The 27,945-nt window shown below is 38.0% G+C and overlaps 1 protein-coding gene across 5 annotated transcripts in view; it reads left to right on the forward strand.

Moving 5' to 3' along the window:
- CEP120 (centrosomal protein 120) overlaps nt 1-27,945 on the forward strand; it is a 78,618-nt gene that overhangs the window by 15,403 nt on the left and 35,270 nt on the right. For all 5 annotated transcript variants that reach the window (XM_067568715.1, XM_067568714.1, XM_067568713.1 and 2 more), the window contains exons 2-15: nt 815-971; nt 2,244-2,358; nt 5,009-5,150; nt 8,327-8,475; nt 10,224-10,421; nt 11,807-12,034; nt 12,288-12,504; nt 15,825-16,002; nt 18,744-18,893; nt 20,094-20,276; nt 24,023-24,119; nt 24,212-24,361; nt 26,031-26,120; nt 26,566-26,658. In XM_067568715.1, the coding sequence (XP_067424816.1) occupies nt 815-971; nt 2,244-2,358; nt 5,009-5,150; nt 8,327-8,475; nt 10,224-10,421; nt 11,807-12,034; nt 12,288-12,504; nt 15,825-16,002; nt 18,744-18,893; nt 20,094-20,276; nt 24,023-24,119; nt 24,212-24,361; nt 26,031-26,120; nt 26,566-26,658 (2,147 nt within the window). The remainder of the gene's footprint in view (nt 1-814; nt 972-2,243; nt 2,359-5,008; nt 5,151-8,326; nt 8,476-10,223; nt 10,422-11,806; nt 12,035-12,287; nt 12,505-15,824; nt 16,003-18,743; nt 18,894-20,093; nt 20,277-24,022; nt 24,120-24,211; nt 24,362-26,030; nt 26,121-26,565; nt 26,659-27,945) is intronic.

Raw genomic sequence — 27,945 nt, forward strand, 5'->3', positions numbered from 1 at the left:
TCCATCTTCATTTCATTTCCTCTACCCCTGATTGTTTAAAAATAAAAATTAAAATTAAAAAAAAAAAAAAACACCCCACACACAAAAAAACCAACTCACATCAGATTACAAGCTTCCATTAAGCTTTTCACTAATGAACCACTTAAATAAATAAATTTAAATAAAAATCTGCACCTGCAATATTCCTAAAATGTATGTGACTGTATTATTGGTCCAACTTTGAATGCAGGCTCCTCATGGAAGGGAATGAATTATTCTCACTTACGACAGTACGATGACACGGCTGGTGTTCAACAAATAATGTAAAAATTCAGCCCTGGGTCTTGAGATAAAGTTAGAAAACATTGCATATTATACGCATTTAAACAACCCAATGAACTTCCAGAACTAAAGGAAAAAATTCAAAATATACTAACTGCCTGATCCTATACAGATGGGAGAGTAAAGTTACTCATGTGAGTAGTTCCATTATATTCAATAAAACTACTCACTAATCAAGTTACTGACATACATGTTTGCAAGACTGGGACCTAATGCATTAAAAACCAGTTTCTTAATAGAAAATTATTTATCATGTATATTAATCCAGGGTACATTCAGCTGTTGTGTTGAAGTCCACCCTCTACTTCTTTGGAATGGCAGAAAGGAAAGATATCTTTTTAAAGTTAAGATGTAGAGAGTATATTAAGACACTTTAAAACAACTTCAAGAAGAATGATACAGGAAACTTATTATAAGTTTTCGGAAAAAAACACAAGTTCTTCTGTGTTTTTAGTAGAAATGCCTGATAGTTGTGCCTTTGTATTTTTTCCAGGGCGCCATTTTCCCAGACGAGCAAAGCATATGCTTGTGGTAGAAGCAAAGTTTGATGGTGAACAACTAGCTACAGATCCTGTGGACCATACAGACCAGCCAGAGTTTGCCACTGAATTGGCTTGGGAGCTTGATAGGAAAGCACTTCACCAGCACAGGTTACATTATAAAATTGTCAATTTTGTCATCATTTTCATCTTTACAGCTAATGAAATCTGCGTGTTTGGCTTCTAAAATTTTTAGATGATAGTAGTGCAATCTGCTATGTGTAATTACAGAATATGCTTTCCACCATTGCTGCTACAGCACAAATGATAAATGGTAGAGCCAGTGATATGGAAAGAGTCTAAAGCTTGTGTGAGATTATGCGTATTGTGTGTATTATGCTATAAGATTTTTTTTTAAAAAGTATTGTGCTGCAATACATACAAGGGACTCAAGTTATCTTGTATACACTGGAATATACTACTAGAACACTTGACCCTAAATCGTATTAAATGCAAAAAGAAAAACCAAAAAAAAAATCCTATTACATACAATACTCTTTCATACTAAGACAGAAAAGTTTGGGAATTGAGTTGTGATTTCTGCAGCCACTGTCACTTTAGCTTATTTTGAGCATATGTAATATTGTATGTGGTGTCAACTTTATACCTTAATGTCAATGCTTAGTGTGACAGACTCACCACAGTGGTATACTTTGCAATTTCAGTAGTGGGCTACCACGATTGCCAGAGAAACTTTTTTCCAACTTGTCACTAACAAGGGCACACATGCCTGCCCAAATATATTGATTAATGCACAAACCATTAGGGTGCATCATCTGTGCAGCCAATATGGGGAAGAATAATTTCAAATGTTCTGAGGCCATTAAAAACAATGTGAGAACATACTTGAAAATAACAAGAAGACATAATCAAGTATTTAATAATCTGTTTTACGTATTTATACCTTTTTAACCTCTGAATTAACACTGAAGTGAAATTCCAATTTCAAATGAGTTGTGTTGTTCATTTTGTGTCAGTTTAATACTATATAGCCAACTGCTAGCATAAGATTTAAAAATACATGGTGATGCATGTTATATATCTGAGAGTAGAATCTGAACCTGCCTCTCTTTCTGGTGAGGAACAGGTTCATAAGATACTACTGTATCTTTTCCATGATTGCTTGGGCTTTGGGAGGGTCTAGTGAACTAATTTTTTAAATGGGTTAATCTCTCTCCTTATCATTTATAACAGTGTTCGGTAGTAGAAGTTTAAAACTAAATTCAGTTTGTACCGTAATTGAATCTAAACCAGTTAAAATATTACTATATTTTTATATTTATTTTATACTGTTGTCTTGCCATGCAATGACATTTTTCATCAGTTAAGTCTGATTACAGGGGTAATTTTCACATGTTGGATTTCCTTGTGGTGTTCTTCCAGGCTGCAGCGTACACCTATCAAACTGCAGTGTTTTGCTTTGGATCCTGTGTCTTCAATTAAGGAGAGTATTGGCTATATTGTACTAGATTTAAGAGCTGCCCAAGAAAAGAAACAGGTACGTTATGAAGCTTTGAAGAGATGTTAATAACTGACACTATTTATATTACATTTTCCATTTTTGTAGAGCTATTGAAGCAGTTCTTAAAAGGAACTTGCAGAACTCTCAAATCCTATTTGAAGGAATGTTGACTCTTACATTAGCGTGTATAGTTCAAAACCTTTTCAAAAGAGATTTTAATACCACATGTGAAGGACAAATACAAACGTTTTGTATACATGTCATTTTATTAAACCGATTAAATGTAAAATGCATCTGACTTATTTTTAAATTGGTCATTGGAGATTACTGTGATACAGCCAAGTTAAACATTTGAAGGTTCTTTTGACTTCCTGAAATTTTTAAAGATTTTGAGAATTGCAGTATTAATATTGATGCATTTGTATTTCATATTAAATAATTCTCTGTAAGCTGTCTTTAATAATCAGGCTAATACTGGATTTTTATTTGTGTCTGTAATTGAGTAGGTGATTCTTATTTGCTGAAACAACCAAATTTACATTCTTTAAAAAAAAAACAAAAAAAAAAAACCCCAGATTGTGACAATGAAATAATAATACAGGGAAAAGCACTCAAAGAATTATTAAAATGAATGGGAGACTTGAAGAGTTTAATCTGTTTAGTTTATCAAAAAGAAGATTGAGAGGTGACTTGATTATAATGTTTAAGTACCTTCATAAGGAGAAAATACTGGGTACTAAATGAGAAATGTGTAACAAGACCCAAAAGCTTGTAAGCTGAAGCTGGTAAATTTAAACAAGAAATAAGGTGGGTGTGGTAATATCTTTTGTTGGGCCAACATCTGTTGCTGAGAGAGACAGCTTCAGGGCTGTCTTGAATGAGAGCTCTATGTAAGCTCAAGAGCTTGTCTCTTTCATCAACAGAATTTGGTTCAACAAATGATATTACCTCACCCACCAGGTATCTCTAATATCTTGGGACCAACATGGCTACAATAACACTGTGTACAGAAATAAAGTATATATTTTAACAGTGTGGAATTGGAGCAAACTACCAAAGGAAGTAGCAGATTCTCCATCTCTTGTTATCGTCAAATCAGAACTGGGTGACTTTCTGGAAATTATGCTTTAGCAGAATGAAAGATACTGTGCTCAATACAGGGGTAACTCAGTGAAATGTTATGGCCTGTAATATACCAGGTGGTCAAGCTAGATGATTTAATGGTGCTTTCTGGCCTTTAACATTATGAATAAACTACATCATGATTGGTCATATAATAGCCTGGTTTACTTCTAGCCACAGATTCCCATTTTAGCAGGGTTGAGAAAGCCCATTCTTCTCAAGATAGCTGACTTGTATTCCATACAATTTTACTGTATGTGGGTCTATCAGATGAGACCTTAAAAACCAAGATTTTTCTCTTTAAAAATCGTATGGTAGTTTTTAGCCTGTTATCTTGTTGAGTATGCCCAGAGATTGGAAGGAATATGTGCAATTTTTCTTCTAGGATTCTAGCCTAAAATATGGCTAGGTAATGTCTTCAGACACATTAGCCTGTGTCTTGATGCTTGTTTTCAATTATGTTAAGCTAATTGGAATGAATAAACTTTTCTTTTTGCTCATCAAGACAGGGTTTGAGTCTCACAAAACGTGTGATTTAAGGTACAATCTATTATATAAATAGGTAAACTGAGATACAAAGAGGGGTAATGATTTGCACAAGGTTATGCAGGGAACTAGGGCAAACCTGGGCAAACTTGAGATATCTTGACTCCTGCTCCCCCTGCTGCACTCATTAAACCACAGTCACCTACCTCAAAGGAGAGAAAGAAGGACAGAGATAGAAAAATGTTAAAAAGGAAAAAAATAAAGCAACAGGCTGGTGTATGGCGATTTTTAGAGATCTGTTTTTATGTGGATGGCAGGCACTTTTGAGTAAATCTTGGACAGGGATGCCTAGGGTGGGGCATGCGCAAAAGGGGCGGTTTGCCCTAGGCTTCCTGTTTGAGAGGGCCTCAAACCTGTGGAATTTGAGAACACAGCATTGCTATCTGCGCACATGGTCATAGCACCACTTAGATTTGGCACGGCCGCATGGAAGGGTGGTTGGGGCAAATTTGAGTGAGCGGTGACCCCATGTGGCAGGTCACAACGCCTGGCGTGAACAGGGAACCATGCCCAGCCCTGTGGGACAGGAGGCACCTCTGCAGGGTGAGTGTAGGGCAGGTTTGCTCTCAGCCTCCCCTTCACCTTCCTGGTCCCCTCACCCGGTGTCAGGTTTGAGTGGGAGGGAGAGATTCAGTCTCAGATTTTTCCCTGGTTCCCCCAAAAACCTCTGTGATCTTGCTGTCATTTGTTTTTTTGCTTCATCTTAGCCTGTGGAAGTGCATGGGAGGCAGCCTGTCAAGGCATTATTTTTAGGCTTCTTGACTGTTAGGCAGAAAGGTATGGTCCACATCAATCTACCTAAAAAATTTGGTATAACAAAACCCAAGTTATTACAGTAGAATGTGACAGAGAATCAGTCTGATATTTTGAAAATAAACACTAAAGCACATCTAAAATTTCTTGGCAGTAAGGCTGCAGCAGAGTTATTTCATCCTGTAACCACATTATATTCCTTTGCCATTCTCTTCTTTGTTTCTTATTTTTGGAACATACTTTATCCATTTTTTTAACTCTGCAGGCACCAAAATGGTATCCTTTGCTCAGCAACAAATATACTAAATTTAAATCTGAGATACAGATAAGCATAGTATTGGAAACTGATACAAAAGCACCATTGGATGGGTTTAAAGCAAAAGAGGCACCTCCTAGAGAAGGGAAAGGTTAGTAGCATAATAAAAACTTGAGTAACATCTTACTCAGAAAAGTTGTGTTTCATGTACCTGAAGAATGTATAGTTTATTGCAAATGATAAATTAAGTTTTGGGGCATAAGTGCATTTTACTTTAATAGCATTTTTATACAGAATATTGACAACCTATTACAGTGTATACATTATATACAAATGCAAGTATTAAGTGTAAAATGCTATCTGTTGGTGGTTTACTTTGGGGATTGTGAGATCCTTAGTTGGGCCCGGAGTGCAAACCACTGAGGGTCTTAAAAACTGCAAGGGTTATTTTATAATGGCTCTCCAGTCATATCAGAATGCAATAAAGTGTGTTTGATTGTTTGCTTTTTGTTTCCTTATTTTAATAGGAAGGGTGTGAGGTTTCTGTTGTTAAGGAAATAAGCAGCGTTTTTTGTTGTTTTTGACAGAATGTAGTTTCGGTAGTTGGTATTTAAGATCATAAAATAAAGATATCGAGTAGCCCAGAAAAGAGGCAGTAGAAAACATGGGTCAGAGTTGATCAGGAGATGCAGGAAAATAAAATACAGACACAGGAATGGAAAGTGCAAACATATTAACATTTAATTTAAGGTGGGGTTGGAGCTAGTGATCTCCTGCTCCAAAACCAGTCTGACATGCAGACCCCTTGGCAAAGAGTCCCCTGTTCTTTGAAAATATCTGTTGCCCCTGTCCTGACAAACTCACTATACCAAAAAAGTCTTTTATGATATTTATCTGTAGAGAGTAACATGTAATGTATCTCCAAATGCTTGTAACTTGTCAAAATTACCCATACATATATCAGATTATTATTAATGTTTAAGGAAATAAAATACTGAAAGTATGCTTTATGGACTTGAGTAGAAATTTGTCTCAAGGAGATAATGAGTTGGTGATGGCCCATTTGGACAAGGAGAATTGTCACACTGCCTTGTTTGGCCAGTACTGCAATAGAAGGGCTCAGTTGTTTAACCCTGCAAAATACTAAGTCTTTGAATGGGAAACTAATAAAGACAACAAGAAACAATCAAAACCACTTAAAGGTAAAAAGAAACTTTACAGCTAGACGGGGGTTATATCTGTCTGTGAATAAAACCCAAAGGCTCTTTTCAGTGTAACAGTGTGGGGAAGGACTCTCTGCATCCATTCACTGAGGAAACCCCTCAAGGAATGGGTTGCTTTCATGAACGTTTGGATCCTGGTTCTGGAGAAACCAGTGAGCTCTGCAACAGACTGAACTCTGGGGGAAGGTGGGAAATCTACTTTCTTAGATAGGAAAGGTAACTATTGATAAGTATAGACCCAGGTTCATGCTTTGATTTTGTTTTTAATTGTAACCGTTTGTTTTCACCACTCTTCCTTATTTCTAGTTACATTTTAATTCTTTTTTAAACCTACTTTTGTTTTATTACAAGTGCTCACACATTCTGTACGATTTACAGGAGCAGTGATTTAATGAACAACTGGTAAACTGGGTACACTGCATCTTTGGGTGCAGAGGATCTGGGATTTCTGTGGGTAGCCAGGGATTGGATATCACAAGGAAACAATTCAAAGGGACTCGAGGATTGGGGTACACCTATTGTTAATCTGCAAGGCGAAACTAGGGCTGGCATAGTTTAGAGCAGAGTGCATGAGTGGCTGAAAGGATGGTGGTGTTAGAGAGCTGATACCGAGCTACCACAAGAAAGACTCCATCTCACTGGAGGCAGAGGTAACAAGGTGACTATCAGTCCTGGGAGCCTTGAGAACTGTCACAATGAGACAGTTCAGTGCAGTGTTAAATGGCCTATATTCAAGGTAGGCTCCCTTCAGCTTAACCATTACTCCTCTAAATTCTCTCGCCTTCCCTGGAAGGAGGAACGAGGGCATAGGTTACCAAAGCTTGTGAAGACTCAAGGTCATCCCTCTTTCTCTTTGCCTAATAGGCACCACCAGTTATCTCCTGAGTCGCTTATGCATGTTTGTCTCTGGGATACTGAGCTCTCACCTGTAAATTGGGATAAATTCTGGACTTCACTTAAGACGAAAACTTCATTTTTTAATTCCTCATTCCTTATTAACTTAAAATCAGGCCTTCATGATGATGTGAGAGGTGGAAAAATCACCAGATATCCTGCATTATTTCCCCAAGTGGAAAAGTCCTTCTTGACCCCAAAAACAGTGATCTGATCAGACTACAACTCTTGGAAACACCAGTCAGTCTGGAAGGGTGAGGCAGTAACCTCTGCAGAATGGCAGCTGCCTGACCTTGGGATCTTCAAATATAGCAGGGAGGTAGACACCTTCCCTCAAAGCCAGTTGGACAGCAGGGAGAGACAGAGAAATCCATTTTGTTCCTTTTCCCCCCACCTCTCCATCCAGGCATGACCTCCACTTATTCTGGGTGGAGCCATGGAGGAAGATTTTGTAGTAGAAGGGCTCTGCCCTTTTATCTCCTCTTTGCCTCTCAGCCCACTGGGGTCTTCAGCTCTAAAGAGGAGCTGTGATGCAGGAGGAGAACCTGGAGTGGCTGGGAAGGAGACTGGGCAACACTGAGATGGGAACTGGCTGTGGATGAAGATGGAGAATAGGGTGGGGGGGTAGGAGCAACTGGAGGCTTTGTATGTAGCGTGGGTGAGACTAGGACTTGCTGGGAAAAGAAGACTAGAGTTGGGATGAGAAACTTGCACTGGAGATGGACTAGCTAGGTGAGGAGAATGAGCCTGTTGGGAGAAGCCAGGAACAGGGAAGTGATGAGACTGAGACAAGGGCAGTTTGGAGGGGACAGGGCAGAAGGAGTCATACTTCTGTGGGGAATGGGCAGATTAATCTGCATCTGCTAGAGCACATTCCCCTCCAGAGCGTGGAATTCCCAAGTCATCTGAGTCTCTCAATTCCTCTGCTGTCAGCAAATATCTGTGAAATCCATTGGTAAAATGTATTGGTCCACATAGAGGATGCCAACCTGATACTGCTATTAGTTACTCCATTAGCTCAAGAAGTCAAGGTCTTTGTGATGGATCTAAAGGTTCCAACTCTGCTGGTGGCCCAGGTGGATAGCAGTCTGATGCTCCATGATGGAATTTCTGGTTTTTTTCCTGTTTATTTTTTAAGAACAGATGAAATACACAAATCTGGTGATCTAATAGAACATAACCAGATACATTCAATTCTTTTCTCTTAAAGTACCTGCTCTGCTTTCTGGGCTAGATCCTAAAAATATTGTAGCAGTGCTGAACGAGGAAGAGGGCTATCATCAGATTGGACCAGCAGAATATTGCAGAGAATACTTTATTTTGTCTGTGACTATAGCATTTGCCACACAGTTGGAACAGGTAATGATTATTTTTTACCTTTAAGACTATTATTCCAATAAAACTTTTATACTATGTGGGGAAAGTAATGGTTTGGCTATTGTTTTCCCATTTCCTGTATTGTTCTCAGTACAAGACATATCTTTTAAATTTTTATCTTTTTCTTTAATTATAAATAATCTTGGTCTGTATGTTCAAATTAATGAGACACACAAATACATTTGAACATAGCAATTTTTGTGTAGTTTAAATTTGAACTGATTGATGAAAGAATAGTATTTATTTTGGGCCAGATTTAAAGTTGTTGTGTTGTGAAAAATTATGCATTACTTTATAACTTGTAAGAATAATTTTATTATGTGGACAGTGTAAGATTTATGATGTCAAACCATTCATTTATTGTCTTTCAGTATTTGGGATTGTTAATGGTGAGATAGGTACATTAGAAATACTTTGTCATCACTCAGCAACCTTACCTGATTTCTAAAATAAAATAACACTGCCACCAGCAGTCGACAGGCAATATGCAAGCTATATAAAGTAGCTTGCGTATCTCCTGTCTCGACTTACTTATGTTGCCGAACTGCAGCGTCTTCACTGCGCTGCATCGGCTGGAGACACCCTCGGGTCAACGCAGCCTTACTCCTTTCAGGGAGGTGAATTAATCTTGTTGACCGGCAAGCACTTCTGGGATCAATTGAGCAGATCTCCATGACCTGCTCAGTTGATTCTGCTGCATCAATCCCCAAGTCACTGGCAGTGTAACATACCCTAAGATTCAACCAGCCCAGGAAGGACAACATGCTCTCTCTCACACAGTACTCAGTCCTTCTACAGGGAAATCAATGCCTAAAAACTCCCTTTATCAGTAGTGGGAGCACAGTTGGGCTCAAAACTGACCAAATGATTACTTTAATTAAATACAACCTATTTCTTCAAATGTAGCCATAGATCAGTTTAAAGAAATTTAACAGTATGAAAAACGTGGAGGGTTATTTACAAGCTGCTTTTTTAATTACAAAGACACAAATAATTGTTAAACATAAGTAACACTTTCAAGTCAGGGTAATCTGTAACTCAAGTTATTTAATTAATTTTCTTCAAACCTTTCAGAAATATTCTTCTTTTCCTTGACTAACTTTGGCAATTTTCCATGCCAAAATCATAGGGAAACAAAATTAGCTTTTTAATGGAAACTGGTTGCAACCATTCTGCTACTTTTACATTGCAAACCTTATTTGAAGATGGTATGTTCTGATCGTTGAGACACTGGAATGGGAATGGGTTTTATTTCTATCTCTACCATTGACTTATGTGACCTTGGACAAGTCATTACACATCTCTACGCCTCTGATCTCCCTTGTTTGTTTAGATTCTCAACACTTTGGAAACAGATTCTCTTACTACATGTTTGTACAGTTCCTACTGTGTTGAGGCCTTGATTTCAGTTGGGCTCTCCAGGCACTAATGTAATATAAATTACAACTATCCCTCAAGTAGTCCCGTTAAAGGCTTTAGGATTGCACCTGGAGTAAAGTACTGCTCAGCATAAGAGTGGCAGAATCTGGCTGTTAATATGGAAAGACTGTTGACCTCTCCCTGTTTACATATATTTTAAAACATTTTGGAAATCCAGGATTTAGGTCAGTCTGGTCTTCTGGAGTTCAAGATAGACAGCTTTAGCTATTTATAACTGCAAGCAGATGCTCAAAGGCAGCTGTAAGTATTTGTGTTTGTAAAACAAAATTATTTTTCTTCCCCACACATAGTTAATTCCTAGTACTATGAAACTTCCAGAACGACAGCCTGAATTTTTCTTTTACTATTCATTACTGGGAAATGATGTAACAAATGAATCCTTCACTGATTTAATCAATCCAAACTTTGAGCCAGAGAGAGCATCAGTTCGAATACGCAGTACCACCGAAGTTCTTCAAGTTTATTTTTCTGCACAGCCAAAAATACAGGTAAACCGTTTCTTCTCACCTGTGGTAACCTATATTAAGTACTATTCCATTCAGATCTAAACTTGCCAATCTAGAACTTAGAGGTAGACTCCCAACTTCAAAATCAATAATATTTTATAGATTGCTAATCTTTTGCCTTGTCTTTGAGTTTATTGGATAATATTTAAAAATCTCTTAGAGCTTGATTCTGCTCCCATTAAAGTCAATAGAAAAATTTCCAAGTGGGCGTAGGAGTGGGCCCTAAATGAGACAGTTGATGAGCAAGTCTTGTGGCAGATGTAGCACATTTCATCCTTTTTATTAATCTGTTCTTTAAATGTGAAGCATAGAGCTGATTCTATAGGTTTTTTCCTGTTGTACCTTTTCTCTACTGAACTATACAGTTTTGTTTTTAATTTTATATTTTAAACCATTTTAATTGTTTAAATACTATTACGACAGACCTAAAATAATTTTATTTTGGATTGTTGCATTTCACAGTTGAATAGCATTTGTTTACAGAGATTCTTTAAATTTATATTTCTGTAGGCAGGACTGTGCTGAGCTGGCATATTAGGATTATTTAACCCTGATGATGTCTTGTCTTGTTATAAAGTAACATTGTGTATTTTATATATCTGGCATGTTTTTCTTTTTCTTTATCATTTTAAAAGAGCTAGTACTTATTGCAACAAACTTAAAAATGAACATAGTGGGCTGGATCCCCATTTGGTGTAAATTGCTGTCACTCCATTGATATGAATGGAACTATCATCTGCTTAAAGTTAAACACATACTTAACTGCTTTTCTGGTTTGTCAGAGTGCTTTGTACCATTCAAGGTCTTCATCATTTGCTGCAAAGGCATGTTTATTGCTAAGAGGGATCAGATTTATTGATAGGCTTTAACAAAGACAAAACAGAATGGATGTTCTTTTCCCCAGAAAAACTTCGTATATACATTAAAAAGGAACTCATACTGAGAGAATAAATATACTTCTGTTTGCTCCTTTGGACCAAACTTTACTCAGGTGTACAAAGCAGCAACCTCTTTTTGAAATCAGCAAGAGTTGGGTTCACATATTCAAGGGCAGAATAATAACCCTAAACAAGGAATTAAAGAGCTCTAACCTTCACCTGGTCGTTCCTAAAATCTTTATTGGTAGGCTGAAACTTAAATATATAGATCCGTATGGATACAGTAACTTGCATTTTTCCCTTTGTGTATCTCATTGTGGTGTAGATAATTGTGTATCTTGGCTATCTACCACAGTTTCTAATCTGAGAGAATCCTTACGCCACTTCAGCCCCTTTACTGGCTGGATCTCAATCTTAATCTCTTTTTTCACTCCTTTTTAGAAGAGGTTCAATGGCAGATGTAAATACATACCTCATTTTTTAAAATAGATCCATCTTTGTTGTGGGGACCAGTCTCTTGGAAGCACTGAAATACCACTAACTGAATTGCTGAAAAAAGGAAATGTGGAGATTGATCAGCACCCTGTGGCAGTTGAAGGGGCATTCAACCTTGTCCCACCAAATAGAGCCAAACAAAAACTGCCACCATTGACCTTAGATATGGCTCCTACTGTTGGGGTATCAGTAACTCTACTAAAGGAAGGCGTAAATACCCAGGTACAATTCACTTATTTTGATTGTGGTTCAGATACTGTTCTAAAAGATAAAAAATGTTTTATTTTTGTTAAATCAGATTTGACACTTTAAATCATGAAAAGAAAGAACAAGCTACAGTATATTTGTTACTTTTTTTTAATAGCTCCATCTTCATTTATCCATGTCATGAAAGTAATCTCAAATTCTGTAAATGTAGTAAAGAGTTTTTCAGTGAAAACTATGATAGATAAGAAAATTGTTTTATTTTGTTCAGTCATTGATCCACTTAGAGCCTCAGTCTGAGCCAGAACACTTGCAGAAAAGAGTCTCTTCTCCTACACGGGATAAAACAAAGAGCCCAGAGCAAAGATCTCAGAGTGCCCCTTCTGCCCCACTTCAGAATGGCAATTCTCCTCCCACAAAAGATGAAGCAACAGAGAGTGAAGTAGAAAGTCTTCAGTATGACAAGGGCACAAAACTGAACAAAAAAGGTAGGTGGTTTATAAATATGAATATTGATAGCCATAAATCAACCATTCTTAAACATTTTCATAACACAAGACGACAGATTGCCTCCTGGACCACATCCTCTCTCATTTGTGATCATAACCTTGTGGCATATAAGAATTGTTTACATAGAAAAAATTAGAAGAGTAGTTAATGTATTCTAGCTGCCTTTTTTTAAACGTGTTAGCAGCTGAATATATATAAGCAGAAGAGCCAACCCCATGTAATCAGTCTGAAGAGCAATGCCACAAATATCTAAGACTTCATTCTCTGAATTTGGAAAGGAGGGGAGGGTTTAGAAGTTTTAGATAAAAATTTTAAAGATACTTTCATTAATTTGTTTGAAGAGTAGGTGAAAACATGTGATGTGAAAAAATATATTAAATGGTAAAGGAGAAAAGGAGTGTAGGATATTTTAACCCTGAAGTTAAACTTCTTTAAGGAACTTGAAAATGGATCCTCAGCAGTGGTCATGAGATGCTGTTTTTGTAAGAATAGCTGCCTATTCTAATGATTGTCATGCATCTACTGCATGAAACCTAGGAGTTATTTATTCTTAAGAGAAAAGGAAAACTCTTTACAGATAGTTTTGATATTAAATATTTAAATGTACAATAGAACTTCATTAATTTTCTGTTTGCTAATCTACAAATATTTCTCTGAACATCTATATCTCTCCTATTTCTCCTCAAAGATTTAATAGCAGAGGGATTAGATGTAATTAATTTTACTAAATATTGTGCATTATGGAAGCCCCAGTCTTGCTTCCTTACATAAGGTTGAATTAAGTTTCCAATTTTCTATTGTATGGAGGAGGGGGAAGAAGGAAAAAAAATCCCTGGTGCAAAATAATGAGACTTCATTGTAACAAAACAATATGAACAATTTTCTTTTATTTATATATATATATATATATATATATATATATATATATATTAAATCTGGTTGGAATTCTTTGAAATTTGAAACTTTGACAAAAATGGAAACAAAATGTTCATGACTTCTTTTTATCAGCTCAGTGAGGAGATACCCTGACACCAAGTGACCTACAATCAGGAGAGTATCTGTGATGATAAATAAACATTAATTTACCTGTAAATTACCTGGACAATACCAAGTACCACAAAGCATTTTTGATACTGCCCAAACACTCAGTGATGGAACAAAAACATAGACAAAGGAGCCCCATTAAAGCCCCAGCAATGTGTGTGTATGTTGAGGGTGGGTTTTTTGGCAGAGTAAACAAAAGGGGGATATTTCTGTTTAATACAATAACCAAAGAATAAGGCCCAGATGAGACAGTGAAGTTGTCTGCTGAACGTTATTCAAGACTTCTCAAAGAAACATATTGGTTAAGCAATATGATTGGCTAAACATCCCACGACAGTGGACTCAACAAGAACTCCATTTGTTTGTTAAATGGACTTATTACTCTGCTTCCTGAGAATGGGCCTATACCATACTAAGGGGGAAAGCTCAGGATCTTGATCCTGCTCCCTTTATTTAGGGAGCAGGATCATTAATAGGGTTTCTCTAAGAAAAGTCAGCAGGATTTTGTTCTTAAACTAAAACATAATAGGGAAAAAGTTCATGAACACAGGAGTCAATTTCCTACTTGTGAGGAAAACTACAGGGTTGTGTTTGTTGTTTTTCAAAACAGACATTTTTTCACAGATGAAAATAGTTATTCCTAAGCTATTTCACAGTTATTTTTCAGAGTTGCTGGTTGAATCTTGCAAAGAAGTTAACAAACAAGAGTCTGAAGTGCTAGCAGTTTTCAAATCACAAAGCAGAGGAAAGCCACCTTTACAGTCAGAGCTACAAAATTCATGTAATGCTCACTAATGTTCAGTCATAGAAAACTTTAATCAATGCAACTCTGTTTAAAACCAGAAAATAAGTATGTTACCATATATCCCTGAAAACTTGTCAACCTTCTGACTTAGGTTCATTTTTAAATTGTAAATGATATACAATTTTATAGTTGCTACAGATTTCTAATGCTTGTGATGACCTCTAATTCCCATCCAGTCATTTGCCTACATAATACAGTTTAATGAATCTTTTCAGTAAAGAGTAAAATACTAGATTTTTAACTGCCCTCAAAGTGTTCTCAGTAAATCCCTCTAAAATATTGAGTGACATACTTTGAAAGCCACCACGTTAAACTTTCTCCTGCACCTTTTATATTACTACCATTAATGCTACAAAACACCAGCTAGCAGAAAATGTATGAGTTTTTATGTATTTTACCTCTTTATTAGTATAAGACTTTATCTTCAAAAATGACAGAAAATTGTACCAGGTTTGAAAGATCAAAAGCAGAAGAACCCATGTTTAAGGATATGCTGTAATAAATTAAAATTAGTTTCAATTATAAAAGATAACCCTGTCCCTATCTTAGATCATAATAGGTTGAGGAATAAAGAAACATATTTTGAGATTTGAAGAAGCTACCCCTTGATAGCCTCATCCATCAAACCCACAACTTGACCTACTGTCAACTCCCTGAAGGAGCTTTTGGGAAGGTATGGTCTAGATGGTAGGGCACTGGAGTGAAACTCAGGAGGCCTGGCTGGCCAGTGGGATGATCTTGGGCAAGACACAATCTTTATCTCTTCAGTTTCTCCACCTTAAAATGGGGATAATACTTTCTTTTGAAGTGCTTTGAGATCTGAGGAAAAAAGTTCTATATGAGAAAGAGGTATTATTACTTAATCTAAACATTTTCATTCCATACCCAAGCAAAGAGTCTACCCTGACTATTGAATTGATACTTCATCCCTTCTAGCAAAAAATCTGCGTCCAACTAGTTTCCATGGTAACTTGCATGAGGCCAGTATGCTATTTTATTGCACATACCTACTGAATTCTTAATGGATGTTTTTACTAGTTTTGATTATCCCTAAAATCTCAGCATCAAGTTCTAAAATTAATGCTGAAAGGATTGCTGTTTACCTATTTTGTCAAATTGAATATACTTACGTAGCATTAGTAAGTAATGAGTGGCCATTTTAAAGTTGATGGTAAAGTAGCTTCCCCCTCCATATACCTTCTCATACACACTGTAAATGATTGTATGAGATTTTAACTTTCTAAATGGCTTCCTCTACTTAAAAAGTAGGTACTTAAAAATTAGAATGCTATTTTCTTATATATAATATTACTTGGATTGTAAAGTGCCCAGGGCAACAACTCTATTTAAAGTGTCAGGTATGTCATTATATCATATACAAATTAATATTACTTTGGAAAAAATGGAGGATAAAACTATGTGCAAAACACCCTGTATATATATTTTCAGCCTTGAATGCTCCAGCACCTGTTTCCCAGTCTCACCCTGTAGCTGCATCCAGTGCTTCTGAGTCTACTTCTGGGCAAAAAATTGCAGTTCCAGCAGCAGCACATCATTTTTGCTTTTCAATAGATTTACGGAGTATTCACAATCTGGAGGTTGGGATTCCAGTCAATTGCATTTTAAGGTATGATATATTTTGGTTGATGACCTTACCATAAGAAAGGGTATTGAGTTTTTTGTTTTTTTGTTTTCACCCCCATTTTAAAAGGGAAAGAAAAGAAACTACATTCAGCTTGGAGTATTAGTGGCACAGACAATCTGATGCCTTCTCAGATCGTTGCCTTTCAGGGGCAGGCAAAACTCTTCAAAATGTTAAGCTTGCTCATCACAAATGAAAGTTGAGAGAGTTCTAGTAGTGTATAAAACATAGTACTTATTTATACTGGATTTTTCTCTTGTGGCTGTCACTTGAAAATCTCAGACCAAGCGATACAAACAGTTGCTCAGGTCTAAGAAAAGAAAGGAAGATTGTTTCTTAGATACAAGGCACCCTGATGATGTTTAGACCTGAGTGGAATCTTCTAGATTATAAGGGAACACACTTTCTCACCTAATTTCCAAATGGAAGAACAAGTAGAGAAAATGCACTCTCATAGAACAGATCGCAGAGTCAAATTGTCATCATGCATCACATGTGAACATTTTGTTTTAGTAGTTAAGATAAAGACCATTTTTTACTATTTAGCATATTCCAAAATAATTGTGTTGATGCCAGAGATGATGATTTTTCTTCAAAGACCTGAAAAGAAAACAAATATTCTAACCTACAAGTTGATATGCATCTTCAGTTACGTTTTCAATGCGTGTTCTGGAAAGTTATTTCATTGATGGTCTAAATCAGTGGTTGTCAGTCCATGGGCTGCTTGCGGCCCAATCAGCACACAGCTGCAGCCTATATGACATCCTCAATACCATACAAGTCGTATACATTGAATGGATGTGGTCCACATAACAGAGAGAGCTGCATATGCAGCTCACAATGATCAATAAGTTGAAAACCACTGGTCTAAATTTAACTTTTTAAACAACAATATTTACATTGTAAAAGATCCCCTGTAGTGGGCGGCTCTGGTGGCTCTCCCTCATTGTCAATCTCCAAGGGAGGCCACACCTCTCGGCGCCTACACCCTTCAGGGAGTCCAAATTAAAGGGGCCACCTCCGGCCCTTAGTAGGGTGAGCCTTGGGTTTGAGTCATTCCTTAGGGTTAAGAGTCTTTAGCCCTTTAATAGGGTGAGCAAACAGTCATGGCCCAGACCTCAGTAGGACCAGGCCAGCAGCGGGGAACAGTCTCCAGCCCTTGGCAGGGCGAGTAAACAGTCTATGGCCTAGCCCTCCGGCAGGCAGACAATGGGGAGGGGAAGCAGTCTGTAGACCCCGAGGGGAGAGGGAATGGTCCAAAGCCTGGCCCTTAGGTAAGGCGGGGCAGTCAGAAGGGAAACAGTCTCTACCCCTCAGCAGGGCGAGTAGCTAGTCTAAACCGGGCCCTTCGACAGGGCATGGCAGGCAGCAGAGAACAGGCTCTGCCCCCCACAGGACAATTACCTCTAGGTCGGGGTAGGAGGGGGGATGGGGATGCAGGCCCACTCATCTCCACTGCGTCCCAGTTCAGGGCCCTGTCAGTGACGGGGTGTCCTGTCACTGGGTCAGTGGGGCTCCAGCCGAAACATGATGACTTGAAGGAAGCGCAAGCTCAGCCGGACTGTAGTCAACTCCCCTGGGCTACTTTCTCCCGCCCTCTCCCTAGAGTACTTGGTCTCCTGAGCTGTACCCCGGTTCCTCGTCACTTGATGGCAAGTCCGGGAACTTTCGGACTCTTCTGCAGAGGGCAGTTCCTCTATGTCCCAGGGTCCATGGATCCCCTCTGGCTCACCGGGGGTTGGCAGTTCGGGTAGCTCCTCCAGATCCTCGGGGCCCTAGGCAGCTCCAGCAGCCTTTCATCCGGGTCATAGGATCCCGGGGTCTCCTCCGTCTCAGGCAGCTCCTCCACATCCTCAGGGCCCCATGCTGTGGGTAGCTCCGGCAGCCTCTCTGTGTAGCAGTCGGGTGCAGCCCTAGGCTCAGGCACAAAGGGAGAGGCATCCTTCTCCCTCGGCTACTGGGGCCTGACTGAGCGGGCAGGCCTGGCTTTTATAGTCCTAGCCCCACCTACCTGCTTCCAGACAGATGGTGTCCTCCTGGGTTCCAACCCTCAGTGGGACTTTGGCTCTACCTCATTGTCAGTCTCCGAGGGAGGCCACACCTCCCAGCTACATACATACCCAACAGGAGAAGTTGGAGTTTTAGCAGAAGCAGGAACTTAAGCAGCTTTTTCAAATACAGATCTGAAACAGAGTAGAAATTTAATTTTCTCGTTGGTTTGTTTTTGTTCGTTTTGTTAAACCCTGAAAACAGCAAGCCTTTAAATGTACTTTAGTTTGTAGCTAACATCCAATTTAAATACTTGTTGATATCAGCAATGTGTCAGATTATAATATTTCTTTTCCCCACAACCCTTACAGAAACTAGATGTGTGCCATAGAAGGCTAAAATTTTAAATAAGCAAAATGTTAAATATAACTTTCATAGTCCTGAAGTTTAGCAATATCTATAAAAGGTATGTTTGTGTTCAAATAACAATGAACTTTGGCTCTGATCCTGCGCTAGTAAAGTAAATGGGAGCCGTTGAACATCAAGGGCCAAATTCTGATTTTGGATATGCTTGTACACCTGACATTGACTTTAACACAAGTTGCACATGCATATTCCAAAGGTAGAATTTGGTCCTAAGCTACTAGTGTGATCAGCTGATGGAGATTTTCCTTGACTTTCTTGCCTATAAGAATATTACTTTAGTTAAATTTGCATTTTCTTTTTTTTCTCATTAGGTACTCGTATCCATTTTTTGGTAGTGCAGCACCCATTATGACAAACCCTCCTGTAGAAGTGAGAAAAAACATGGAAGTTTTTCTACCCCAGTCCTATTGTGCATTTGATTTTGCCACTATGCCTCATCAGCTTCAGGACACCTTCTTCAGGTAGCACTTGTATTTCTATCTTATTGCATGAAACATTATTTAACTATTTTTAATACAGAAAATATTTGTAAATCCTAAACTTTTTAATTTAGTGTTTTAGACGAATGTAAGTTGTGTAAAAGAAATCCAGCAGTTAGTAACCAAGGATACTTAAGTTTGTTTTGTTTTGGTTTGGTTTTTTTTTGCCCTTGGAGGCTATATAGGAGGGTTGGTCAAACTGTGTCATGTGAGCAGCGTATGGCTCTTTTACAGTAAAAGTGTAGCTCACGGAGCCCCTTATGCTCCCTCCCCTCCCTCATTTTCAGCCTACCAGACTGTGGTGGGGAGCTCAGGACTTCTGTCCTGCGGCAGGGTGGTGGGGCTAGAGGATTCTGTCCAGCGGGAAGGGGAGTGTTGGGGGGTCAGTAAATTTGGCCACCCCTGCTATATAGTCTAGCATATAAAGGTCAGATTGTGCAAACATTACTTATATCTGTGAGCATGTACTTAAACAAGAAATGTGTTGATATCAATTGGAGCACCTGTTTGGGTAAATTCTTACCAAAGTAAGGGCTATCATTTTTACTTTCACAGAATCATAGTAAGTTTTCTAGGTGTGTAACCTAACTTGGCTGGACTTGGAGTCTGGCAGTGAAAACAGTCAAAACTTGTGAAACATAGTTGCTGTAAGAATTAGAAAAATGAAATGGGTTGTACCAGAGTGTGTCCCGGCAACATTCCTCCCTTTTGTAGGCTGGTGCATAGGATGGAGAATAACCTTCACACCTATTCCCACCACAAAGCCTAAAACAAAGTGGTATTTTGGAAAAAAAAAAAAAAAAAAGGTAGAGGAGAGAAGTTTTGTAGATGCAGTAAATAAATTGTAGATTGATATAGATCTTTTCCATTTCTGATAATAAGATCATCCAGTCCATCACCATGTCAGTGCACAGTTGTTCTCTGTATAGAAACTGAAAAAGGGGTAGTGATCTAGCCAAAGTAATTGACTGAAGGAGAAGATGCAGAGTTGTGAATTAGTCTTTTTCTTGTCAGAATGAGAGAGATCAAGGATATTTTTATGCTGTAGGTTAGAATGAGCTCGTACCGTTAGATTGGTATGGGAAGTTATTTCTGTAAAGAGGGGAGCTTGCCTCTCTATGTAGGTGAATGTGTCTTCTTTTGTCTGGCCTGCTGATACTAAAATACTCTTATGTATTTCAGATTACCACTGCTGGTTGAGTTGTGGCACAAAGATAAATTGACTAAAGACTTACTTCTGGGAGTTGCAAGGCTGCAGCTTTCAAATGTTTTGACCTTGGAAAAAACCCGATTCTTGGGTACTAATGGTGAACAATGTTGGCGTCAGACCTTCACTGAAACAACTGGTGTTATGGCGGCACAAGGGTAAAACCTTTTTTAAAAAAAATTGTTTGCATTATAGCACATCTTACCTTTTGATTTTATTTGTTTAATGTTCTCTTCTTCCCCCCCACTCCTCAAAAAAATCCTTTCCTCCCTTGTTTATCCTTTATCCTACTTTGAAAACCTTTTAGTTTTAACTATCATTTGAAGATCTAGATCAGATTCTTGAAAGGGATAGGTGCTTTTCATTCATAAAATATTATGAGTAGCTGTAATACATACTGTCGTGACATTCAGGGTTGGTTTTTCATGTTTTAACAACTTTATAGAACTTCTATATAGAGAAATCATGTGTACATAGTAAAATTTGATATTTATACTCAAAACACTGCAGAAACTTAAATTATTTCTGAAATTTCTTGTAAAATTTGAAAATAAATAAGAAACATTATTTGAATGTCCAAAGAAATATTCAGCTGAGCTGCTCTTTGAAGAGGTCAGATTTGGCCCCAAACTTATATTTTATAAAAGCAAGATTTTACAGGACATATTGGAAATCCAATCTAAATATTTCTTGTAATCTGTATACAAATAAACATTCCCCTTTGGTGCTGTACAAATGATAGTACTAGAGCATGAGAAACTGGAACTTAATTTGACTAACTTTAATTTTCCAAGTTAAGAAATGCAAAGGTAATCAGAATAAATAGTGGAAAGTAAATTTAGATTTTAAAAAATTCTGTTTTAATGATTGAGGTGATGTTAGTATCATTTAAGGATATTTTGTTTTTCAAAATATTTGTAATAAGACATCTGTAGACTTAATAAAATAGTAGGAATCCTGGACAACTTCTCAGTATTGCATTCAGTCAAATTTTTGTCTGGAAAGCAGGCAGTTGGACAGCAATAACTTCAGGGACCATTAAGAGTTTGACAGAGCTGAAAATTCCCACCAATTATTTGTTTGGACAAGTTATGATTAAAAACCATGTGGTTTCTACCTCTTTTAAATAATTTAGCCTAGCTGGATGTAGTTTTTAAGATCCAGCTATAAACACAACCCCACCCTATATCTCCTTGTATGCAAGTTGTTTGGTCTGTGTCTGTTCTTAGCTGACAAAACATAGGCTGCAGTTATAGTTGGCTTTTTCCCTCCTTCTTACCTACCTTTTTTGGTTTTGTTTTAGTTTTTTAAATTAGGATAAATACATCTTGGATTGCTCTTTTCATTTTGAAACATATAAATATTCTCTTAAAACTCCTCAATATGAGAATGCCCAAAATGTGTTCTCAGCATGAAACTTGAGAGTTAGTATTATAAAAGTTTACAAATCTTTTTATGTTCATAATCTTGGGTGACTTCAGAGAAGGGGTGATAAAGTAAAACCCATTCATTAGGGCCTTCATTCAGCAAAGCACTTAAGCTTGTGCTTAAATCCCATTGACTTCAATGGAAGTTAGCTATATGCTTGAGTGCTTTCCTAAATCAGAGTGCAAGAGATCTCATTTAGGTGTCCTGAATCAGTATTGTGCTCTATAAGAAACTGCGCAGCAACAGTTTTTTGTTGTGGACAGTGTCCTTCAGAGGCCTTTCTTATAATACAATAATTTGTTAATAGAAATTCTTGTAGATTTAAAGTCCTCAGCCTTTACACATTGAGTAGTCCCATTGATTTTAGTGGGATTACACTTGAAATTAAATCCTGCCCCATTGAAGTCAATGGGAAATTTTCCATTGATTTCAATAGGGCAAGGATTTCACCCCTAGTATGTAAATGTAGCCATATGTGTAGCTCTTTGCAGGATCAGGGTCTAAATTATGATTTCCTTTATAGAATCAAGTAGACCTTTTCCCCAAGAGTGAAAATCCCTGTTTAAAATGAAACACATGGCAGTATTGCACAAAATTTAATCACCAGTAGATGGCACTTTCAAAAATGAAATTATCTTTAGTGTTTTTACTGTGGCAGTGAATTTTAGTTTCATTCTTGTTTAACATACAAGTAAACGTATTAACTTAATCATGTTGAAAGAGACAATTTACCTTAACATCTCATGTTTTTATATAAACTATATTTAATGCAATGTAGCAAAATATAAAAATTTGGATTTTATTTTCAGTAAAGCAGTTTAGACAGTTCTGAGAAATTAATATAATATGCTTACATAGTCCACTCTCAAAGTTAGTTAACTTTTTCCCTTGGAAAATAGAATATAACATAGGCATAGTTTGACTTCTACATTTGGGGTAGGGGAGTGGGAGATCAGCTCCAATCAGGCCAATGGGATTGTACCTGAAGGTGCAAATTTCATGCCTGCCTGAAGCTTGCAGCTTGGGCTGCCCCACTCCCCAAACCATGCCCATGGAATAAAGCTGTTTACAACCTTTTAAAAATACTTCAGCATCTCTTTTAAAATGATGCTGAATAAAGAAGGACTTGGAGCAGAATCTTGGAACCATTTGTACATGGTGGAAGAACAGAGGGATTCTGTGAGGATGCAGGGGTCAGGAAAATTCTTCTAACCTTCTCTTGCCCGCTGCTACTCCCCTGACCACTACTACATGTTCAGGGCTTTCAGCAGACACTAACTGCAGTATTCAAATGGTATATCTGCGTTGTTGGCCACAAACATATTCTATATCAAACACTCCTTGATGTTATAGTGATTGTAGCCTTTATCTCCGTGATGTCTGTATGCATGCTCTTTTCATCTAAACATCTTCTCCCCATGCAGCAGAACCACACAGGTTCCATTGCCTTCCACACTCAGAAAGAGGATGGGGTAAAATTTTCCCTTGCCTAGTGAGATGTCATTTGATCTCCCTCTCTGTAGTCACAAATTGTAAAAGGTGTCTCTTTTTTATATCTAGAATAGTATATCTGTTATTGAAGGCACTTTGGTACTGTAGTGAAGCTGACATGCATTGTCATGAGGCTTCCTAGATAGGGTTTAGATTTTCTTTATAGGATGTGGAGAGAAAAAGTGAGCATTAGGAACCCATGAACTTCTCGCTTGTGGACACATTCTATATAAAATGTATTTGAGACTGGGCCTTTGGAAAAAACTGCTCTCACTGTCTCACGGGAGATAGCTGCTCTGTGATGAAATAAGAGAAGATTCAGTGAGAAAATGGTTAAGTTAAACAAATGTCAAGACTTTAAAGTGGAAAAGGTTAACAAAAATTCCATGGGCAGGTGTATTGATTAAAAGAATAATATTCAGACGTATTGCTAAGTATTACACCAGTTATGTTACTTTAAAAAGTTACATATAATAAGTGCTTTTTAAAAAGTAAAGCATACAATTGAACATAGGGTTCCTGGGGTAAATTCAGTTGCAGAATACTTTGATCAGGGATATTTTTCAGATTGGGGATTTAAAATTGTAGCCCCAACTGATGCATTAAGTCTTTTTGTAGTGTTGTGTAATGTATTATGTGATGTATAAAAGTAATTTATTAGTAAAATAGGGTCACAAATATGTAAGTTTTTCTTGATAATTTTTTTAAGGCGCAACAAACAAGTCTTAACTGTTCTTGAAATTGATAGATTGTGTACGTAATACTGTAGTTCTATAATTCAGTACTTAAATAAGAGAAGAGGACTTGTTTTAGCACTCTCACATGCAGCATGATATGCTTTAGAAGAGATTCTAACAGAATACACTGTAAGCTTGTTAAGCCTTTTGCCTTGCTGTTCTACACTACCTTGCTGTAAATGAACTATGGTAAGAAAGTAATGGCAACTTCCAACAAAAATAAAGAATCTTTTTGATGCAATTTATAGGGCAAACAATAAGATAGCAGAACTTTCTTATACTGTGACTCTGGAAGATTATGGGCTTGTGAAAATGCATGAAGTTCTGGTGTCAGATTCTTCTCAGGTAAATTATACATTAGCCTAATCCTTTTTCTTTAAAGTTTCAATTAAAGTTACTTTTTTTCATTAGAATTGCATTATTTTCTTGATCATCAGTGTTTAGGTGCTGGGCAGCAGCAGGTCCCTGCACCTCAGCCTCATTGTGTCCCAGAAGCCGAGCCAGAGCCGCGAGAAACTCTTGAATACAAAGCAGCACTTGAGTTAGAAATGTGGAAGGAAATGCAAGAGGACATCTTTGAGAACCAGGTTCCTTTACCTATATCTTCTAACAAAATTCAGACTGCATGTCTACTATAGCAATATTTAACAGAATGGGAAAAAATCATTAGCTGCATAAATGTTTTTATTTACCCATAGTTAAAAAAAACAATCCAGTTGACTGATACAGGATCATATGACTGTGCTTTTCTTACTGGTCAGTAGTAAATTACCTCTTCATCACCTAGCATTAGGCTGAAACAGGTTTATATGACCCTGTAAGATAAAACAGCATTTCACAAACTGTGGATCACGACCTTCTTCCGCCTGCCCCTCTCCTCCCCCCCCCACTCCCCAAATACTACGGGTTTGTGGGATTTTGGGGGAGGGGAGAGAAAAGAAAGGTATTGGGGCTGATTTATGTTTCCACCCTCCAATGTTGTCTTCCATTACAATAGCTCATGGAAGCGAGAGTGGGCCCTGATTATGTTTCCTCCTCCATGCACATGGGTGAGGGGAGTGGCTGTTGTGGGGCACAGGATTGGGCTGGTCGCTGGGGTCAGGTAGGAGACACCTAGCCCAGGGAAGGCATGACTTGGAGCACATGCCCCAGTCACCAGGGGGAGGGATGGGGAAGGACAGGTCACTGGCACCTGGGTAGGGGGCTCGGGTGCCAGCCACTGAGGAAGTAGGTGCACTGGGTGCCAGCTGCCGGCAGAGGGGGGGACTGGACATCCCTTCCCCCCACTGAGTCTCAGTAGCTTCCTTTGCTCCACCTCCTATCCCTTTGGTGGTCTAAACATGTTTTGTGTTTCTTATTTTTCAAAGTGACTAGTTCTTACATTCCTGGGGGCCATGATAATGGGGGTGATCCCAAAGGGGGCCGTGGGATGAAAAAGTATGGGAACCACTGAGCTAAAATATACCCCTCCGAATATTTTTAAAGGGTATAATACAATTTATAGATTGAGTTTATAAACTTAAAAAATACTGTTGAGTTGAAAAGGGGACCACTTTTAGGTATTATCTTCAAACTTTGTCCCTCTATTCAACCTGCATATTTTTTATTCTGTATCAAAATCTACTGCTTAGGATTTCTTGTCCATTGCTGTCCTTTAGTTCATGAAGTCATCTCTCTCACTCTCACACACGAGACAGAGGCATTGTTTCAGAAATGATGGTAATTATTCTTATAAATGATCCCATGCTGCTTTTAAAAGAATTTTAAAAAATAAAAAGTTAAGGGACCCTGGGTTGAGGTAGGAAATTTTTATCATAGAAAAGGTAAAAAAGATAATTTTGTTGCGTAATATAATACAGTGTGTATGTTGCACTGCTATTAAAGTAGAAAGGTGTTTCAATATCACTGTATGTGTTACACTATTAAATCAGATGCAGAATGGTTCAGTATATTAAATAGTTTTAACAAGTTCATGGCATCCTTCTACTAAAAGCCTTGTATGTTCAATATTCTGCTCTTTCTACAGATGCAGATCTCTGTAGGAGTTCTGCTTACGTAAAACCAGAATATTTGAACTAAAATCTGCTTATGTGGATCTGAGAACATAATTTCGCCTTTACCTTAGTGTATCTTACAGCACCCTTCAGGAAGACTCTACTAAATAATTACTTCACAGCTGGTTAGCTGTGCATATGCATTTTTTCTGTAGCCTTTATGTTGTTGACTTCCAAAAAAGTTTATTTTTTCTTTTGTTAGTTAAAAAAGAAGGAGCTGGCTCACATGCAGGCACTTGCAGAGGAGTGGAAAAAAAGGGACAAAGAAAGAGAAGCATTAGTAAAGAAAAAGGTAAGGAGAGACTGACCCATACAAATTCTTCTGAAGTATGATCATGACTTCAACAAAGAACTGAGCTGGGGATGTGGGACTGTTAGGGGGACCCAGACTTCCCATCACTAAAAGGATAGACAAAATCCTTTTTTCAAACTAAATCTAGAACATAGGCCACTATGTTACCAATCATGGTATGGAGGCAGTATATTAGAAAGAGAGAGAGAGGATCTCTACCATGCTGAGTAATTTCTATATTGTTTTACCTTAATGTTTGGAGATTTGACTTGCCTTTTGTAGAAGTTAATTTCTAATTTCTGATCCTAATTACATGCATGTTTTAAGTTTCATTACTATTTTGTGTATGTAAATATTGCAGTGTATATATCTGGAGCTCCTAGTTTATCTAAAATTGGAATTTGATTACAATGAAAAAATCAAGAAACTAGTGCTTATTTTTTAGGTTGCGGAATATACAAATTTGGAAGAACAACTTCAGAAAACCTTGACCGATTTAGAGAAGCGTGAACGACAGCTTGTCAATGCAGAATCAGAGGTAAAAAATACTTATCAATATGTCAAAGAGAATTTTCAAATAGTCCATGCATTTGTGTTTTCTTGAGCTTTTCTATGCAGGCCATTTTATTTCTGGTAGCTGTGTGGCAACACTCTACTGTCACTTAATTCACCTGTTCATTTACTGTAATGCAAAATCTGAATTCTGACCTCCTTACCAGTAGCATGAGTGGAGGGAAGATATCTGGGCCTGGTTAATAGATGACATGGGAAATGTTTTGGCGGAAAGTATGAGGTCCTAGATAATGTTTTGCATTACACTGCAAGTCAGATGAATTTGGTTAGTGTAATATGTACCTGTATCTGTAAGAAATGGATATAATTTTTCTGTGGTGGGCCACACTGTGTCATTGACAGTGTGTAATTTGATGCATGGGTGATAAGGTACAGGAAAATTTTCTCCATTAATTTGTAGTTTTCTTGCTTTTTAGGTTTGATGTGTTGGTGGGTAGTGCCCTGAATGAGCCTAAGCTGACTTTTAACAAAGACTTTGTTGAAGTTTCCTGGGTGACTTTTTTTTTTTTTTTATTTTAAAGTTGAGAAATAGGGTGTGTGTGAAATATGGAAGTGGAGTAGATATGATTGACGAGAGGCAGAAGTAGGCAAGTATTAAGTGCCTACTGTGCAGTGGCTGTAGTGGTGGTCTAAAGTGTGGAGGAGTTCTCCAAGACCTCACATCCACAAATAGCTCCCCTGGTCATCCTTTCCTTATAAGAACTGCATGTTGGTGCCCATCAGCATTGCGCAGTTGTGGCACCACCCCATCCTGGTACAAGTGGTTCTGAGTTGGGATGAAGGCATCAATCTGCCCTGAAGAGCATTCTGCCTTCCCCCAACTCTAATTCTTGCCTCTTTTACAGAGACTTCTGCTTCCTCCTCAGAGCTCCTTTCGTATTTCGCTCCTTTTCAGGTCACCAGATGTGTTTGCCTACTGGTTGCTGGGTGGAGAAGCTGCTTAGAGAGCAACCCCACTCCCCTATTGTAACAGCTTCAGAAAGAGACTCCCCCCTCCTTCTCCCTGTTTACATTCCAACATACAAGAGTACTAGGAAGGGGCTGAATGGGCTGTAATTGTCCATATTCTGGCAACCACATAAAATGTTTCTGCTGTATATCACCTAGCTTGACAGCCCCAGGAACAAGAGAGAAGGAGGGTCAACAGCCAGCATCTATCAGTGCTGCTGGGTCCCAGTGGATCTTCCGCATCAGGAGAGGAGGAGGCTAGTTGTGGATATGGGATGAGGAGGGTTTCCCTGTTACCCCTTTT

This window comes from Emydura macquarii, unplaced genomic scaffold (genome assembly GCF_026122565.2).
Source record: "Emydura macquarii macquarii isolate MOO-44397 ecotype Brisbane River unplaced genomic scaffold, CSIRO-AGI_Emac_v2 contig_2897, whole genome shotgun sequence".
NCBI lineage: Eukaryota > Metazoa > Chordata > Testudines > Chelidae > Emydura > Emydura macquarii.